This window comes from Anolis carolinensis, chromosome 3 (genome assembly GCF_035594765.1).
Source record: "Anolis carolinensis isolate JA03-04 chromosome 3, rAnoCar3.1.pri, whole genome shotgun sequence".
Classification (NCBI taxonomy): domain Eukaryota; kingdom Metazoa; phylum Chordata; class Lepidosauria; order Squamata; family Dactyloidae; genus Anolis; species Anolis carolinensis.
This window is the reverse complement of record NC_085843.1, coordinates 55321537-55339685: the sequence shown is the minus strand read 5'-3', so window position 1 is coordinate 55339685 and position 18149 is coordinate 55321537. Positions and strand designations below refer to the sequence as shown.

The 18149-nt window shown below is 41.5% G+C and overlaps 1 protein-coding gene across 3 annotated transcripts in view; it reads right to left on the bottom strand.

Annotated features, from left to right (window-relative positions):
- Positions 1-17337, bottom strand: part of igsf3 (immunoglobulin superfamily member 3) — a 132956-nt gene extending 115619 nt beyond the window's left edge. Inside the window, exons 1-2 of one of the 3 annotated variants that reach the window (XM_062974952.1) lie at positions 17047-17337; positions 12388-13195 (exon numbers count right to left, since the gene is read on the bottom strand). In XM_062974952.1, the coding sequence (XP_062831022.1) occupies positions 12388-12460 (73 nt within the window). In that variant the 5' untranslated portion in view covers positions 12461-13195; positions 17047-17337. The remainder of the gene's footprint in view (positions 1-12387; positions 13196-17046) is intronic. The other 2 variants (XM_062974950.1, XM_062974951.1) reach the window with 2 other exon arrangements.
- Between the last annotated feature and the right edge of the window lie 812 nt (positions 17338-18149).

The following is an 18149-nucleotide window of genomic DNA, read 5'->3' as shown; positions in this document are numbered from 1 at the left end:
AGCAAACACACAAAAAGGGGAGATGGTGGGAACTATCCGCAACAGGATAACTGTTCCAGACTAGAATCCCTAGTTAAATCAAGAACCCAGAAGCTTTGATCTTCATCTATTCCTTTTTGGCCCTATCTGATTAAGAACTGCAGGCAAGGCTTACATAGCTAACAAGGAAAGGGAAATTTTATTTATCTGATTTCAGCATATCACTCAAGAGGGATTCATAATGAATAAAACTCTGAGAGGAATCAAAGCAGAAACGTTATTTCGTGTAAATATCTGTACCCTAAAGACTTTAAGCTGATTGCAAGCCTTTATTAACAATGCAAATTATAACTAAGACGACTGCTAGATATAGAAGTTTTAAGCCACCAATGATATAACATAAAGAAACATGAATTAATATTTGAGTAAAAACCCGCTCACAGACAACATGATGTGGTGCTTTGTGTGCTGCACTTTTTTTGGAAACCCAGTAGGTGACCTTGACAGTCATACTCTTTCAGCCTCCGAAGAAGGCAGTGGCAGACCTGTTCATAACAAATCCTGCTCTGAACAAATAGGATGACAGGTCTGTCATAGTGGCATCATAATTGAAAAATGACCTGAAGGCACACAACAACAAAAGCATGTTAACTGAAGTGTTTCTCAAACTCTGCTTCTCTAGTTGTTTTGGACTCCCAGATATCTCAGCCAGCTTACCAGATTTTATGAATTGTGAAAGTTGAAGTCCAAAACATCTGGAAGAGCTGAGTTTGAGATACTGCTCTAATCTAATTAGTGCAGGTCTATGCTGTTCAGAACCTAACCATCAGAACTGTCACTGCATAGACTTTTTCTCTCTTTAACAGAAATGGGCACTGAAAAGCTACCCTACAGTCATTCAATCATTCTGAAGTCTTTGAGAATCTTCAGATCTTTTGGTTTGGTGCCTACAGGCTGCATAAACATGCACTGAGGCATATTTGCCACCATAAAGCATAATCATTTGATCCAACAAGGCTGACTTGAGATTTAACTTTTTCTAAGAACAGTTCATTTTCAAGTTTAATGAAAGAACAACCTGATCAATTATATCCTCACCTTAATTTTTGTCTACGATAGACTTCCATTTGTTAAAGTTACCTTAAAGAGCATGCAGTTGTCAAGCTCTAGTCTTAATTATGCAATTTGTTCGCTGCATGTTCTGCTGAACAATTTGTAATTGTGGGAGTTATCAAGATTTTGAACATCACAGATTATCTGAGAAATTATAAAATCTGTCTTGTCAGCTGGGAAGGCTTTGTGAAACCAACTGTCTACCTATAATTTCTCTCTCCTCCCTCTCTTTTGAACATGTCGGTTTACCACATCTTCATTCTCAATATCACTTTCCTCATGCAGATCAGAATGAATGGATTTACTTCTTATTGGTAAGGAGATTTCTTATTCCTAAGCACAAAGCAAGGAAGGTGTTAGGCGAGATGCCACCTCATTAGAATATAATCCTTAGATTCCACCAGCTCTGACGTTCCAGTATTCTGTATTTTTTAGTAATACTTTGGGGGTGAGCATATCCATATAATGTCAACAGGGTGATAAAAGCAATTTCAAAACTGAAGAAAAGACAATCCAGCAATGTAGTGTAAATGTCAAGACATCATACCAGCATCAAACTCCCTAATTATAAGGACTTCATTAAAAAAAATATCTTGGTAGTGTGTGGATTTATCTTTTTCTCTCCTCGAAGTACCTTTAGTGGGCATCCAGAGAATACTTTTTCACTTTGAATATAAACATAATATTTATATTCAGTTCAGCAGTTTCTCTTTGACATCTTCTATAAATGGAAAAACATCTCTAAATATTCCTTGCCTAAGAAACGGTATGAAATCCATGGAGTCACCATAACCTGACAGGTGACTTGAAGGCATGTATAGACATGCATACAATGTCTTCACAGCACCCAATTCTAGGACAACTCTTTGTAAACCTGGCCTAATAAATCAAGAAGCTAAATGAATTTTAAGCACATGTGACAGAGCTGAACTCAAAATCTGTAACCCTACCCCACCCTTCATCTTTCGTGGAGAGGTAACTGATTTTATGGCATTAGATAAATAAATAGGATAGGACAACTTATGGAAGGAAAAAATCTATCTATGTCTCCTAGTTATGACATCTACGTAAAACCCTGTTTTCAGAGATGGTGAGCCATGTGTGATAAACAAAGGCCTTTTAAAAAGAAAGGTGAAACATTTACTCAGGACTCCCTTTCTGTTTTAATTTTGCCATGCTTTTGAATTTAATGGAAGGATTAACTGACTGAAAGGGTTAAGAACCATGAGCTCTCAATCTACCCATACTCCACCCCAAGACAATTAATAATGTAAATAGTGCTGAATAGCTCTTCCTTGCATTCAGTTGAAAATAAGAGAAAACAGAGGTCTTCAGCTGTCTCTTTGGGCATTTAAAAGGGAGAAAGGGGAGGAGGAATCCACAAGCTACATCTGAAGCGTGAACTGCAGACTACATAAACCCAATCTGTTTTGAAATACTGCAATAGGACATCTTGTTCCTTGGAGATTTCCAATGTCAGATTGAGGAACATCTGTTAGGTACGTTTGAGGTATAGAGTATCACATCTTAGCATAAGCCATCTGGCCCAGACAGGGAATTGAATCATTTGGGAAATGTACAGCTCCTTGGAACTGCAGACTACTGGATACCTTCTTCCACCAAAACTACTGGGCATGGGCTTGCATTAATATTGTGTATGACTGTGTAGGATATAAACAAGTTGGAGGTGGGAGTAGAAACACAGTGAAATCATGACAGTAGGGGGGAACAGGAGGAAGATCTGCAGGAATGAACAGAATTATGATCCTTCTCTACCCACACAGTGCTCTACTACAAGACAGCATCCTTATGCAGAAAAAGAGCACAACAAAAAGGACTAAATCATCATAACAGTTCACAGCCTGTTAGTATCCTAGCACCATCCAAACTTAAATTGTTATCTATAGCAGGCAGATTTCCTACCTGATAATCTAAAGTGATGGTCTCACCAACAGGTGTGTCAAACCATTCACCCTTCCCTGTAACATTACTATATCCGACACATTAAAAATCCATCTATGTAAGATCAGGGCAATTCTAATGTTTAACTGGGGAAAATATTATTTATTCGAAGTGTTTATTGCCTCTTGACCCACCAGAGCCCCAAGACAAAAATTCCTATTTATACATGTTCAGTAGAAAAACTTCCCAAACATATGCTGTCTCACTGAATGTATGTTGTTCACGATGGAAGCTAAATATTTTCCTGTTTCAAGATAGTTGAAAGTGTGAGTTACCTTTTTTCCCAAATAAAAAGGAAAATAGACATTAGGCTACGCTTACATTTACCTGTGTTGCACCAAGCTCAGGAGAGAAACTACTTCTTTTCAGTGTGAAGTACAGTAGTCCTCAGAAACCCTCCCACAGTTTTTCCCTTTGTGCAGAGATATTATACATTACTAAGCGTTTAACTGATTTTATGCCCCTGCTGTGCACAAGAACAGATGCATACAAAAGCAAGGTAAAGGCTTGTTAACACAAAAGCCACAAGTGTGAACAAACCTATACAAAAGCCTGTTATCTTTGATGCAGCTGCAAGCAATTTGCCAACAGCTGTGGAATTGGTAGTGCCTCAGCTGTATAGTTGAATTAATGGCACCAGATAACAATATCAGGTTTGAGATAGATATGTGTACTTTAATCTTTTACACTGCACTCTCCTCATTAATAGACAAGGTCTGCAAATCTTTTCCATAGCAGCCTAGCTTTACCTGTTGTTCCATTTCTCGATTACTTTGCTAACACCACTTTCTGTCTCTCACACGAGAAAGAGCACCAGTTGTCCTTGTATGCCTTCAAGTCATTTCTAATTTATAGCAACCCTGAGGAGAACCTATCATAGGGTTATCTTGACAGATTTGTTCAGAAGGGGGTTGCCATTGCTTTCCTCTGAGGCTGAAAAAGTGTGTCTTGCCCAAAGTCACCCAGTCTCTTTTCATAGCCATTGGCTTAAGATTCACTTCAAACTCTCAGAGCTACCTCTCTGATGTCCAACAGTGCAAATCCATGCAAAAGTAAGTCCAACTGAGTTCAACAGTGCTTAGTCCCAGCTAAAGATGTGAAGGATTGAAGATTTTATTCTCGATCACAAGATATACCATCCATATTACCTTGGACCGATTATTTTGGGTGTCTGAATTAGTTTCTTACAATGCAATGAAGGCATTCATGCCAGATTATGTGTGTATGTGCCTTCAAATTTATAGTGATCCTAAAATGAGTTTATTTGGGAGGGAGGGGACTTAAGAGGATTTATTTCAGTGGGTGTTGTCATTGCCTTTTCCTGAGAGAACGTGACTTGACCAAGGTCACCTAAAACGGTTGCATGGCTAAGCAGAGATTAAACCCCCAGTCTCACAGAGTTCTAGTCTAACACTCCAACTACTAAACCATGCTATCTCTCATGAAGAGAACCCCCCCTTCCAAATATACAGTTCAGCAATGCCTCAAATGGCAAAATTTTGACTTCTCCAGGTTTCTTACTCAGACAAGATGATGGGGGGAAAACTTGGTGAAGAAAATTAGTTTCTGTTTACGTTGATGCAGTTAAGCTCAGTTTGTTGCAACCACCATCCACTCATGTCCAGATTCTAAGTAAGATCTGGGACAACAGGGCTATAATACGCTGAATAATAAAGCTTTAGGACATGTGCCGTTGATACTCAGCATCTTATTGTAATCCACCCCATAAATGTGATTTCATATACATGGGGAGGGAGAGCAATTAGAGGGACAAGACACCAGACCTCCTTTAGAAGTAAGGTTACTGGGTTATATAACAGGGAACTTGTATGAGTAGCAGGCAGAAAAATCTGTTCCACAGACTCTTTACAAATCCTCCTTATAGATCTGAAATGCCCTTATTATTGTATTGATGAAAGCATGCTGTTTGCCAAAAGTAAGAACAGGCACGGTTAGCAGCATTACAAAGAAGATCCATGGATATCTATTCTCCTCCTGAACAACTATAATGTCAGATTTTCTGGAAAAAATCTATTCTGCTCTCCTATCTCTGATAGTGAACACTACTGTGGTGTAATAGTTTGAGTGGGAGACCAAGATTCAAATCCTCAATCAACCATGGAAACTCCTGGTGATGATGACCAAGTCTCTGTCTTAAAAGAAGGCAAAAGCAGAACCCCTATGTATAAATCTTGCCAAGAAATCCCCTGTGATAAGCTTGTCTTAGGGTTTCCACAAGTCAAAAATGACTTTAAGGCACACAACAACAAAAAATCTGATTGTCAACACCTGACACAACCAAAGCACTTAACCAACAAGTATACAAGGAGTATGGAGACACAAGGGGAACAGATGCCAAGACAAACATTACACACCCAACAAATTTAACGAAGAATAGTGTACTACGCAATTTAAAAGGAAATGGTAGTCAAACTTTTGCAATTCTTGTCAGGCAATTGCTTGAGGGCCTATATACCCTTGATGCATTGCAAGCAGGCAAGTCAATCATGACAAAGCAGTGGTGTCTGGGAACCCTATCCTCCTCCAAGAAAATGCAGACCGTCTGGCACAAGAAAGGAGAGGGAAGTCTACAGCATAGAGGTTGGGCAACTTCAGAGTTTTCATTGCATCATGGAAAGCATGTCAGAATGAGTTATGCTTCATCATTTTGCTGTTAGGCTGAGTAGCCTTCTGGTTTTCCCTTCCCAGCCACAACTGTTTGTATAGAGATACTATGGTTCAATTTGCAGACACAAGCAACAGCAGTGAAAAGAAAAGCTTCTGCACGACAAACTTCCTAGGATTGATCATTCACCAAATGATCAGACACAGAAAAGAATACATTTTCTAAACTAATGTCCAACCGCTTCTGCATAGCACTTTTGCTCCAAATGACGAGGTTTTCAAATAGCAGCAATTAGAATGTATGGATTGAAATCTCCATAATTAATCCATGTGGTTATCTCTCAAAATAATAGGGAAAGAACCTAATAACTACTTTATCTCATGGAGAGCAAAGTGTCTTTCAGAATACTTTCTATTGCTCTATCATTGTTTATTTTACTGTCCCCTCCCTCTCCATGTGCAGGACTTACGGCATAAATTAAACACTGTACAGCTAAAATAAATCATAACAGTAAAATTAAAAAATAAATATAGTACTATAGAGTTAAAAGAGCAGAGGGTTCAAAACAGCTTAAAAGCATAAAACCATTAAAAATAAGACAGAAAAAACAAATACAGCACATACCACATGTAAGAAAGAAACCATTATATCACTATCCAATTAATGTCTCAAAACATGTTTAAATGCAAAGGCCTTTGCCTATTAGCTCAGGGAGAGAATGAGCTATCTTGACTTCCCCTGAAGAGACTCCCACAGTTTAGAAACAGCCACCAAGACAATTCAAAGTGTTTCTACCAAAAGTGCCTGTGATGATGGTCAAACCAACAGAATGTCTTCCCACAACAATCTCAGAATTTGGGCAGATTAATATGGGAAGACAGAGGTTTCCAGTTCATTGGGAACCAAGCCATGTATGGCTTTATGAGTCACAACCAGCACTTTGAATTGGTAGCAAGTAAAGCTGCTGAAACAACTGAGTGATATGTTCTCTCCAATCAGTCCTAGTCGACAGTCTGACTGTAGTGTTTTGAATCCACTGATGTCTTTGAACATTTTCCTAAAGCAGCCCACTTACAATCCATTACTGTAATCCAAATGGGAAGTACTCAAGCCATAAGATCTGATAACTCCTGAACAGAGTGCAGCTGGCACCATAGTGTTAACTGTGCAAATGCACTCCTGGCTATGAGTAAGACCTGGCTTTCAGGCTGAGGGTTGAGTCTTGGAATACAGCCATGCTATGGACCTGAGATTTCAGTAGTAATGCCATTCAGCACAGGCTGAATCCCCATTTCCTTATCTATGCTTAGTTTGATCAAGAATACTCATGTTTGTCTGGATTAATTTTTTGTTTTGTTCATCAAGTTCAGTATTGAGACAACACGCTCATGTCGTCCCAAAACAGTTTCTTTGGAATTAGATGGAGAGATAGAGTTGGATGTTTTAAGCAGACTAGCGCTGTTTCTAAACTTCAAGTTCTCTGTTGTTTTATGGCAATCCCAACAATCAAATCGCCAGTTCCTTCCTCTGAAATATAGTCTACAGAACCTGGTATTTCTTAGGCCTCTTCTACACTGCCATATAAAATCCAGATTATTTGCTTTGATAATCTGGATTATATGGCAGTGTAGAAGGGGCCTTAGTGGTCTGTCATCCAAGTAATAACCAGGCTTAATCCCATTTAGCTTCCACAATCAGAATATTTGCCACATCTCCTTTAAGCAAGATGAAACTCCACTTTTCTGAAACAAGGCACTCAATTCAAAGTACAGCTCAAGCTATGGTTTCTGTAATGAAAAAAAATGTGGAACTGAGTTAAGAATTTTTTTATCTCAATACTAAACTGTTTTGGCAACAGCAGCCAAATCAGCAAGAAAACTTTGTTAGTGCAATTTTCACAAAAATGGTAAAAACTATTATTTAGCTTCTATTTACATTCTAAAATAAGTTTCTGACTTACAGAGACAATAACAGAACAGGGTTTTCATGTCAAGATTTATTTAGAGGAGGTTTGTCTTTGCTGTCCTCTGACACTGACATAATGTGACTTCCCAATGTCACCAAGTGGGTTTCCATGGCTGAACAAAGATTTGAAACCTGATCTCCAGAGTTACTCACACCATTATACCACATTGGCTTTCCTTTTGTACTGTGATGGTAACTTAATCACACCCCCTCTGCTTTCTATTTGCCAAAATTTAAAGAAACATTTAAAGTGGAGTTAGAAAAATGATTAAGAGATGGAACAACTGGTATAGATAAGCTGCTATGGAAAAGATTTTCAGACCTTGTCTATTAATTTGTGTTTAATTCTGTTTTAATGTTTGTATATTAGTATATTTTAAATTGTATATTAATGCTTTTATGTCAAGTAGGGTTGTGCATTCAGGATAAACCTTGACCTGCTTCATATCCTCACTTTCAGTGGGGGATCTGATCTGTTCTCTGGTAGCCTCCTGAAATCAGAAGGGCAGATATCTGTTTTCACTCTGGGGTGCCGAAAGATCTGTTTTCTATTGGCCCATTATTGGGGGGGGGGGCTTCCCATGCTCCCCTTCCTGCACGCTTTAAGGCTTTTTCTTACCTGCTGTTTCTTTCTACTCTAGAGGAGGCGCTTGGCTGCAGGCACTGGCAGGAGTGCGTGCTTTCTGGGCCTCCATGCTACACACAGAAAGGGAGTGCAAGTGTGGTGTGCAAGCCCAGAAAGCGAGGGCACCTGCCAGTGGCTGCAGTCAAGCACCTCCTCTAGAGTAAGAAATTCTTACTCTAGAGGAGTCGCTCAGCTGCAGGCGGAATTGGCAGGAGCCCATGCTTTCTCTCCTGGGCTACACTACACCGGCCAGTCATGTACGCTTTCCATTCTAAGGCATTTTAAGGACGATTCCCACTTTCATATAAGGAAGAGTGATAACCTCTTGGAAGAGGAGAGTAGTTTTCAGGGAATGGGGGTTTACTTTTTTTGGCAGGGGGATTAATAAAAAAGATTAAACTGTGCTGTCGAAAAGAAGCCTTGGAGCCGGGATCAGCTCCCACTTGCTCTCGTGGAAGGGGGGGTTCCTGTTTCGTGCTCCCGAAGTAACGAAAGAAACAAAGGAAGCAGGAGAAACTGATTCCACACACAACTTAATGTCAAGCCACTTTGAGTCCCCTTTGGGGAGATAAAGTGGGATATAAATAAATATAATAATAATGAGTGTTTCACTTTTCCATCTACTTTAGTAAGCTACAGCAATTCAAACAAACAGTTTCCCCTACAACTCCCACAGTCCACCACCACTTGCTATGCTGGTTCTGGTGGAAGCTTTAGGATTAAAATCCTGGAAGGGTTCCAGATGCACAAGATCCACAGGTGAAATTGTGAAAATGGTGGCCCCTGAATTCTAAATCCAGCAGCTTCCCAAGGGCCACAATATCTATCCAGAGACAACAAAGGAGCCCCCCAATCTATGCCTATCCAAAGATTTCAAAAGCAAGTCAATCTTTTAAGATGCAGGGGAATAAGAGATGAAAAAAGAAGTGACATAACATAGATTTTGAAAGAATCTCTTTAGCTTATAATACAATTTATAATCCTTCAGTGTTCAGTCACTGGTGGGAGCCTAAGCTATTATAAAAGAAATAGGAAAACTATTCATAAACCAGCCAGGGGGAAATGAGTTCCATAACTTTTCCCTAAGCCTATTGTTCTTTGTTTCCTATATATTATGCTACAGATATTAGTATCAGACTTTGCATCTTTGAAGGAAGCAAGTAAATCTTAGAAGTACATAGGCCTAGCAGCGCCTGACAGAGGCATTAGCAGTCTCATTACTGCGCAAGGGTTATTTACAACACTTTACCCTATTTTGCCTTATTATATACTCAGCATGATGAAGTACCACTTGCTTAAAGCCTTGGAAATGGAGCACTGCTGTGCCAGGGAAAGAAACGCAGCAGTACCCTCCGTATGACACCCACACGCCAGATGAGACTTTTCAATCCACCGCTCTGTGGGTTCTTCACTCCCCCTTTTCTCTCATGATTACAGTAAAGTTGCTTTTCATTCTCTGTTGCTTGCAGAATTCCCACTTCTGCGATTCTAACATGTTTATGAAACGGTAACAAAATGCAAATTCTAATTGGACCTAAAGTTACTTGCCCTTGGTTTGTATGTTGTATCATGAGCACCTTGAATAAAATGGACTTTCCAAACCATTCACTCAGAAAATTCAGCTTACAGAACATGAGAAAGCTTTTGACCTCACCTTACTCTCTCTGGTTAAACAAAGCCAGTTTAGCCGGGAGAACTACTACCCAGAGCAACATTCAAGTAGCCTGAGGCCTCCAACATAACAAAACCTTCAAGGCATTGTTAGATCTGCCTCTGAGGTGCAACATCAGCTTTGCATGCTTTGCCAAAGTGGCTGGAAAAAACAAGCAACTTTGAGAAGGAGAAAAAACAAGCAAACCCTCAAATCTATCCTACACAGATCACCAGTGCATTCATTGTTTTGGCTGAGGAGGATAATCTGACATTAAAACAAAAGCACTTGATACAACTACACAGTTCGACGTCAGATTAAAGACTAAGAATCTGTGCAGGAGGGGATGGCGTTTGCAGAATCAGTCAGAGAAAAGACAGTTAGAAAATTGACATCTTGCCAGGAGATTGAAGTTAATGTTTATATATTTTTTAAAAATTGTCAGATCCTTACTACCATTAGCAAAACAGAAGGAGCACCTCTGGTTACACAGAGCCCTCTACCGTTGTCCTGTGGTATGGGCATTAAGGGGAAGAATTGGGAAGCGTTCGCACCATATTAGGAATACTGTACGTTACTTACAATAATATTGACCTTAAGCCGAGAGGATTTAGTGCTCAAGCTTGTTGTGCTGACTGAATAAGCAATTCCAGTTCATCCATGTCAGCTACCAGAATACAATAGATTTGTTTGAAAGATTATGCCTGAGGCTCCAATACTATACATACTTACATGCGAGCAAGTCCCACTACAGTCAGTGGGACTTCCTTCCAAGCAAATGCACCAAGTGCTGGAATATAGTGAATTTTAATGTTTGTTTGCTTTTTAAAAAAGATCTTCCTTTTAGAAAATAAAGTCATGAGTGCTATGAATCAAACAAAGTACCTTTTCCAAGAAAATCATTTATTTAAACAGTATTGCAAACAAAGCACAGATTCTTACTTTTTCATAACACAATTGATCTACCTGTGTGTGTCAACATGTTTTAAGGCTGGCTTGAGGGTAGCTTTGTGGATGACATTTACTAGCTAAGAGCACACAAACAGCAGACTGCAAGGCGTTCTTAAAGCCAATGGGCTAAATCCAATTTTAATCCCATGAAGTATAAACCCATTGAAATGAATGGGGCTTGTTAGTCAACACTAAAATGAGTAGCATTTATTTCACTGGATTCATTCTAGTTGGAGCTAAAATTAGATAAATCCTACAATGATAAAAGTGCCAGCTGTCAGTCTCTTTCTTCCCTAAGTACACAGAAGGGTTTTTTTAAGTTATTAGTTTCCATTTTAGGTTCCCGACAGAAGAAAATATCTCATGATCCCCTCCCCACCCATCCATATGTTATGCTGTATTTCCTGAAACATCCATTTTATTCAACAAGGCAGTCATATAATTTTCAGGCTAACCATGTGAATCCTACCAGAGGCACATGCAATGATTTTGCTGCCTTGTATTCCATCCCGATTAAGCATGTATAAGGACAATTACACTCTGTAGCATCCAGGAAAATCCCAATACATTCCACAGAACTGCATACACTGAGTTTTAACAATATCCACTGATAGTCACTTTAGGGATATGAACAACAGCTGCTTAAAACATAGGCAAGCAACACTACAAATCACTTGACGACAAGCAGTGAAGAATACTGTACCAAGCGTGTCCAAAATATTCCCCAAAGATTATCGTGCTTTAAAGACTTAGACTTTAATCTTATACATACTTACCTGGAAGTAAACTTCACTATGCATAATGGATCGTGCTTCCTGTAATTTTTTTCTTGCTGACTGGATTTAAGTCTGATTGTCCTAGACTTGTCACAGTATTTTCACAGTAATTTGATGCCATTAGTCATTGCATGTGTATAGGTGCCTTCGAGTCACTTGTCAACTTATGGTGACCCCACGAATTTCATAGGCATCTTTGTTGTTGTGTAAAATACCCTAAAGATACCAGATCCCATATGATCTTGGAAGCTAAGCAGGGACAGCTACGGTAAGTACTTAAATGGGAAACCCCCGATGAATGCCAGTTGCTGCAGGCTATATTTCAGCGGGAGGTTAAGAAAACCTCAAAATGCTCATGAGGGCACCAAAAGTCGACAGGCAACCTGAAGGCGTGCACACACACACAGTTTCTCAAAGCTAGATTCACAGCCAGACACAATTATATTTGAGATATAAAAAAACAAGTCATAGATGTTCTCTTCAATACCCCGAGCCCAGCTTCACAAGTCTGCTCAGGATGACTGATAGGACATTGCCTGAGGCAACATCTATAATATAATTAAATTGGTTAATGACAAAAATCACGTTGCTTTCTTTTCTTCCTTCCTCCAATCTCAGCATTGATAGAGGCCTCACATTATTATATACCAGCTAGAAGTCTGCTGGGGGAAAGGGAGGGGGATACTAATGATAAGTTAAAACTAGCAAGGGATTGTTGATAGAGATAGGCAGCTCTTACCCAGTAGTAGAAGAGATGTCAGCTCCAGCAAAAGGCACCTCATTTTTGTAAAATAAGGAAGATAAAAGGACATCACTCTTTCCCACTTTCTCTCTTGCTTCTTCTTTTATCTTCAGCTGTCAAACAGCCATGGGTTTTATATTTCCAGAAAAGAATATTTTGATAGGAGTAAAAACTCAAGGGGAAAAGTGCTGGAAAATAACCAAAAAATAAGAACAGTTGTAGTTGTTGTGAAGGACAGGCATGAAAGTGCCCCTCAGATGTTAAATGATTCTTCCAAACTGACACCGTTGCCTTTCCAAAGCCCGACACATCATGTTCAGCAGCATCTACTTTGATTCCTCGGTACTCTGGCTTCTACAGCACAGTCGGGAATGTAAAGACTCTTTCTTGATCAACCCTCCTAGGCAGTAAAAAGGTGCAGGGAAATCCGTTCGTTGGCTCGATCTCATACAATCACTTCAAGATTTGGAAAAAAATAACCTTGATAAAGTTGGGTCCAAGACTGTTCATATGCTACTCTGGGGAAAGAAAAGCCTTCCTTGAAAAAATTTTAAGTCCAGAGGATCATAGCCTTTCCTGGACAAATCAGCTTTGTATGATTTTCTGGCAAAGCAGAACTCTGAGATCACTCCTAGCCTGAAGCAACTACAGATAGGGCTCTGGAGGGGCAGGTCTGTTTCCTCTATTATCTTCACGCAAGGATGGGGGACAAATATGCAAGCCAAACTGGGGGGCCCCTTCAGCAGCTGGTTCTGTTCAGCCAGGGCTCCATGCTCAGGTGCTTACAAATCAGGTCTGCCTCTCCCTAAAAGAACGAGAGAAAGGACATGAAAACTTCTGAGGTTGGGAACAAAATTCATTGTTATGGGTGTGAACAGTTTTCCCCATTCTGGGACAGCCAAACACAAAAAAAAAAAACAGAAGAAGTGAGACATTTAAAGCTGTGGTGATCCAGAGACTAATGCCAGTCTGGTCCCTGCAGAGTTTCCAGGAAAGACAGAATTGTAGCCAATGGGCACAAAGATGACACCGGTCTCTGGCACATTGGAAAGGGAGAGGGGGGAAAAACCTGCCACTCCACTATATCAAGACCTATTCTGCAGTAGAAATGAATCAGAAGGGGGCTCTGGTCTGCCTCTCCTTAAGAGAAGAGAGAGAGGATATACAAACTTAAGCGGGGAACAAAATGCATTGTTATTGGTGTCAATGCTCTTCCCCGCTCTAGAAAAGCAAGACATGAAATACAGAAAAAAGGGGGCGGCACTTAAAGCAGTCCAGGGATTTATGCCAGTCCTGTCCTTGGAGAGTTTCCAGGAAAAAACTGTAGCCAACGGGAACAAAGATGGCACCAGTCTCTGGAACACTGGAAAGCGGGGGATGACAGCCAGTCCTCTAGATCCAAGAGGTTGGGAAGCCCTGATCTGGAGGAGATGGTGAGCCAGAGGTGGAGTCAGGATTACCTCTCTCTCTAAGAGAGAAAACACAAACACCTAAGAAGCGGGGAACAAAATTCCTTGTTGTGTGAGTGATCTTCCCCAATTTGAGACAGCTAAATGTCAAATAGAACAGAAGAGGGACATTTAAAGCAGTGGCAGTCCATGGACTGAATCCACTCTGGTCCCTGGAGGCTTTTCAGGAAAGAGAGAGAGAAAGAAAGAAAGCCAATGGGTGTGAAGATGGCACCGGTCTCTGGCACACTGGAAAGGGGAAAACAAGCCATGATTGGGAAGCCCTGATCTGGCAAAGACAGTGGAGCAGAAGCAAGGTCAAGTCTGCCTCTCCCTAAAAGATAGTGAGAGTATAAATATGTTGTCACAGGCTTTCATGGCTGGAATCACTGGATTGCTATGAGTTTTCTGGGCTGTATGACCATGTTCCAGAAGCATTCTCTCAAGACATTTTGCCCAAATCTATGGCAGGCATCCTCAGAGATTGTAAGGTCTGTTGGAAACTAGACAAGCGGAGTTTTTCTATCTGTGGAATGTTCAGGGTGGGAGAAAGAACTCTTGTCTATTTGAGGCAGGTGTGAATGTTGCAACTGGCCACCTTGATTAGCACTGAATAGCTTTCAGCTTCAAGGTTTGGCTGCTTACTACCTGGGGGGAATCCTCTGTTGGGAGGTGTAAGGGGGACTGTTTCCTGTCTGGAATTCCCCTGCCTTATGAGTGTTGTTTTTTATTTACTGTGCTGATTTTAGAGTTTTTTTCATACTGGTAGCCAGATTTGGTTCATTTTCATGGTTTCCTCCTTTCTGTTGAAATTGTCCACATGCTTGTGGATTTCTGTGGCTTCTCTGTGTAGTCTGACATAGTGGTTGTTAGAGTGGTCTAGCATTTCTGCTGTGTCCAGGTTGGTTCATCAAGTGCTCTGCTATGGCTGACTTCTCTGGTTGAATTAAAAGTCTGCAGTGCCTTTCACACCTGCTTCAAACAGACAAGAGTTCCTTCTCCCACCCTGGACCTTCCACAGATACATAAACCCCACTTGCCTAATTCCCAACAGACCTGATAACCTCTAGGGATGCCTGCCATAGATGTGGGTGAAACCTTAGGAAAGAATGCTTCTGGAATATGGCCATAAAGCCCGGAAAACTCACAGCAACCCAGGAAGTATAAACTTCCAAAGTGGGGAACCAAATTCATTGTTCTTACTATGAGTGCTCTCCCCACTCTGGGATACAAAATACAGAAGTAGGACATTGAGAGCAGTGGCAGTCTAGGCTGGTGGCAGTCTAGTCCCTGGAGAGTTTCTAGGAAATAATATATTGTAATCAAATGGCATTGGTCTATTGCACGGGGAAATTGACAAAACAGCTGATCCTATAGATCAGAGAGGCTGGGAAGCCTGGAGGAGTCCAGGCGGAAAATGTGGGGTCAGGTCTGCTTCCCACCAAGAAAGAGGAAAAGCGAAGGAGGATATACACATTTAAGAAGTGGAGAAACACAATTAATTACTGCTATGTGAGCGCTCTTCCCACTGCAGGTTAAGATATACAGAAGTGGGACATTGAAAGCAGTGGCAGTGCAGAGACTGAGTGAGGAAGGTCCAATTCCTGGAGAAAGTGCAGAAAGACGGGTGCAAAGATGGCACCAGTCTTTGCACACCGGGAAAAAGGGGGAGAAAACAGCACATCATGTTGCCAAAAGTGTTCATGGCTGGAATCACTGGGTTGCTGTGAGTTTTCCGGGCTGTCTGGCCATGTTGCAGAAGCATTCTCTCCTGGCGTTTCACCCATATCTATGGCAGGCATCCTCAGAGGTTTGTTGGAAACGAAACAAGTGAGATTTATATATCTGTGGAAGGTCCACAGACTCGTGTCTCTGGAGGCAAGGGTGAATGCTGCAATTAATCACCTTGATTAGCACTGAAAAGCCTTACAGTTTCAAAGCCTGGATGATTTCTGCCTGGGGGAATCTTTTGTTGGGAGGTGTTAACTAGATCTGATTATTTCTTGTTCGGAATTCTAGTTTTCAGAGTGTTGTTCTTTATTTATTGTCCTGATTTTAGAGGCTTTTAAATACTGGTTGCCAGATTTTGTCCATTTTCTGTTGAAACTCAAATCAAACTGGACACAGCATATTATTGGAGAACACGGAAATGCTGGACCACTCTAATAACCAGCATAACAGACTACACAGAGAAGCCATGGAAATCCACAATTTCAATTTCAACAGAAAGGAGGAAATCATGAAAGTGAACAAAATCTGGCTACCAGTATTACTAAAAAAACTCTAAAATCAGAACTGTAAATAAAGAACAAAACAGAGGAATTCCAATCCGGGCCAGTGAACACCTCCCAACAAAAGATTACCCTAGGCAGAAAGCAGCCAGGCTTTGAAGCTGCAAGGCTTTTCAAAGCTAATCAAGGTGATTTATTGCAACATTCCCCCTTGCCTCCAACAGACAAGAGTTCCTTCTCCCACCCTGGACCTTCCAGATACATAAACCCCACTTGACTAGTTTCCAACAAACCTCACAATCTCTAAGGATGCCTGCCATAGATGTGGGCAAAACGTCAGGAGAGAATGCTTCTGGAACATAGCCGATACCAATGCCATACAGCCCGGAAAACTCACAGCAAAACAACCCATCTTTTAGATCAAGAGATCTTGGGAAGAAGATTTGGCGCAGAAGATTTTTTTTAAAAAAGCATCCAAACTTGAGAGGAGAGGGAACAAAAGGCATTGCTTTATTTTTTTTTTTTTTGCTGAGGATGCTTTTCATTCAATGCTTTGGGACACAGAAGTCGTTTTAAGGGGGAGACTAGTAACAATCCGGTCCTTGGAGACTTTCAGGGCGAGACAAGAAAGACTTGCAAGCGGTGGAAAGGAAAGCACAACTAGGAAAGCGGGGAAAGAAGACAAAAACCTGGCGGTTGCTTCGATGAGGAAGCAGAAGTGGGAGCAAAGCCAGGGAGAAGGCGCCCAGTCTGCAAGAAGGGGAAGGGAGCAGCCCGCTATTGTTTGCCTCCTCCTCCCCTTTCGCCCTCTGCAAGGAGCAGCTGAGTTGGATGGAGTCTATTCCAACCCAGCCCCGGGTCTCCCCTTTTTCCTGGGGAAAATCAAAAGAAGAACGGGCGCGGCAAAGGAGGGAGCTTCCTCGCCCTTTACAAGCTCAGTGTGTTGCCTCACGGCCCGCGCCTTCCCTCTCACCTACCTGGCCGCTCCTGCCTGCCTCTCCGGCGCCTCCGCCCGGGCTTCATTCTCCGTCCAAAAGCGGCAACTGCTTGCAAAGGGAGCGCGCAACCTCCCTCTCCCTCTCTCTCAATCTCCTCGTCGCCGGGAAGCTCCGCCTTCCTCCCCCTCCTCCTGCTTTGGCGGCTTCTCTCTCTCTCTCTCTCTGTCTCTCTCTCTCTCTCTGTCTCCTTTGGCTGCTTTCCTCCACTTTGGCCACACTTTGGGAAGGAAGCCTTAGGGTCTTCTCTCTGTCCAAGGAGGGAACGAACTGAGCCGATATAGTTCCGCTCTGGCTGCTTTCTGTGCGGGGAAAGGGACAGGGAGGGAGGGAAGCTCCAGTGTGGGCCTTTGCTTTCAATCATTAATCAAGCTTATCTTCCTGTCCAGCAAGGGAGAGCTGGATTTCTATGCACGCGTGTATGTGTTTAAGACCATTACTTTTACTTCACTTTGTTTTATATGTTGTCCAAGGCTTTCATGGCCGGAATCACTGGGTTGCTGTGAGTTTTCCGGGCTGTATGGCCACGTTCCCGAAGCATTCGCTCATTTCAGTACCTTTCCTATTACGAATTTTCAATCCTCAGGTGAAGATACTCTCAAGGGAAACTCAAACACGACTTTTTTTTTTTACTTGGATCTTTGAGGGAAGTAGAGGACAGAAAACGGCATGGATGTGTAAGAGAAAAAGAAGAAGGAAACAGAATTATTATTTGGTTGCTGTGAGATTTCCGAGCTGTATGGCCATGTTCCAGAAGCATTCTCCCCTGATGTTTCGCCCACATTTATGGCAGGCATCCTCAGAGGTTGTGAGGTCTGTTGGAAACTGGGGGTTTATATATCTGTGGAAGGTCCAGGGTGGGAGAAGGAACTCTTGTCTGTTGGAGGCAAGGGGGAATGTTGCAATAAATCACCTTGATTAGCTTTGAAAAGCCTTGCAGCTTCAAAGCCTGGCTGCTTTCTGCCTAGGGTAATCTTTTGTTCACTGGCCCGGATTGGAATTCCTCTGTTTTCTGAGTGTTGTTCTTTATTTACAGTTCTGATTTTGGAACAGTTCTGTGGAATGTCCAGGGTGGGAGAAAGAAC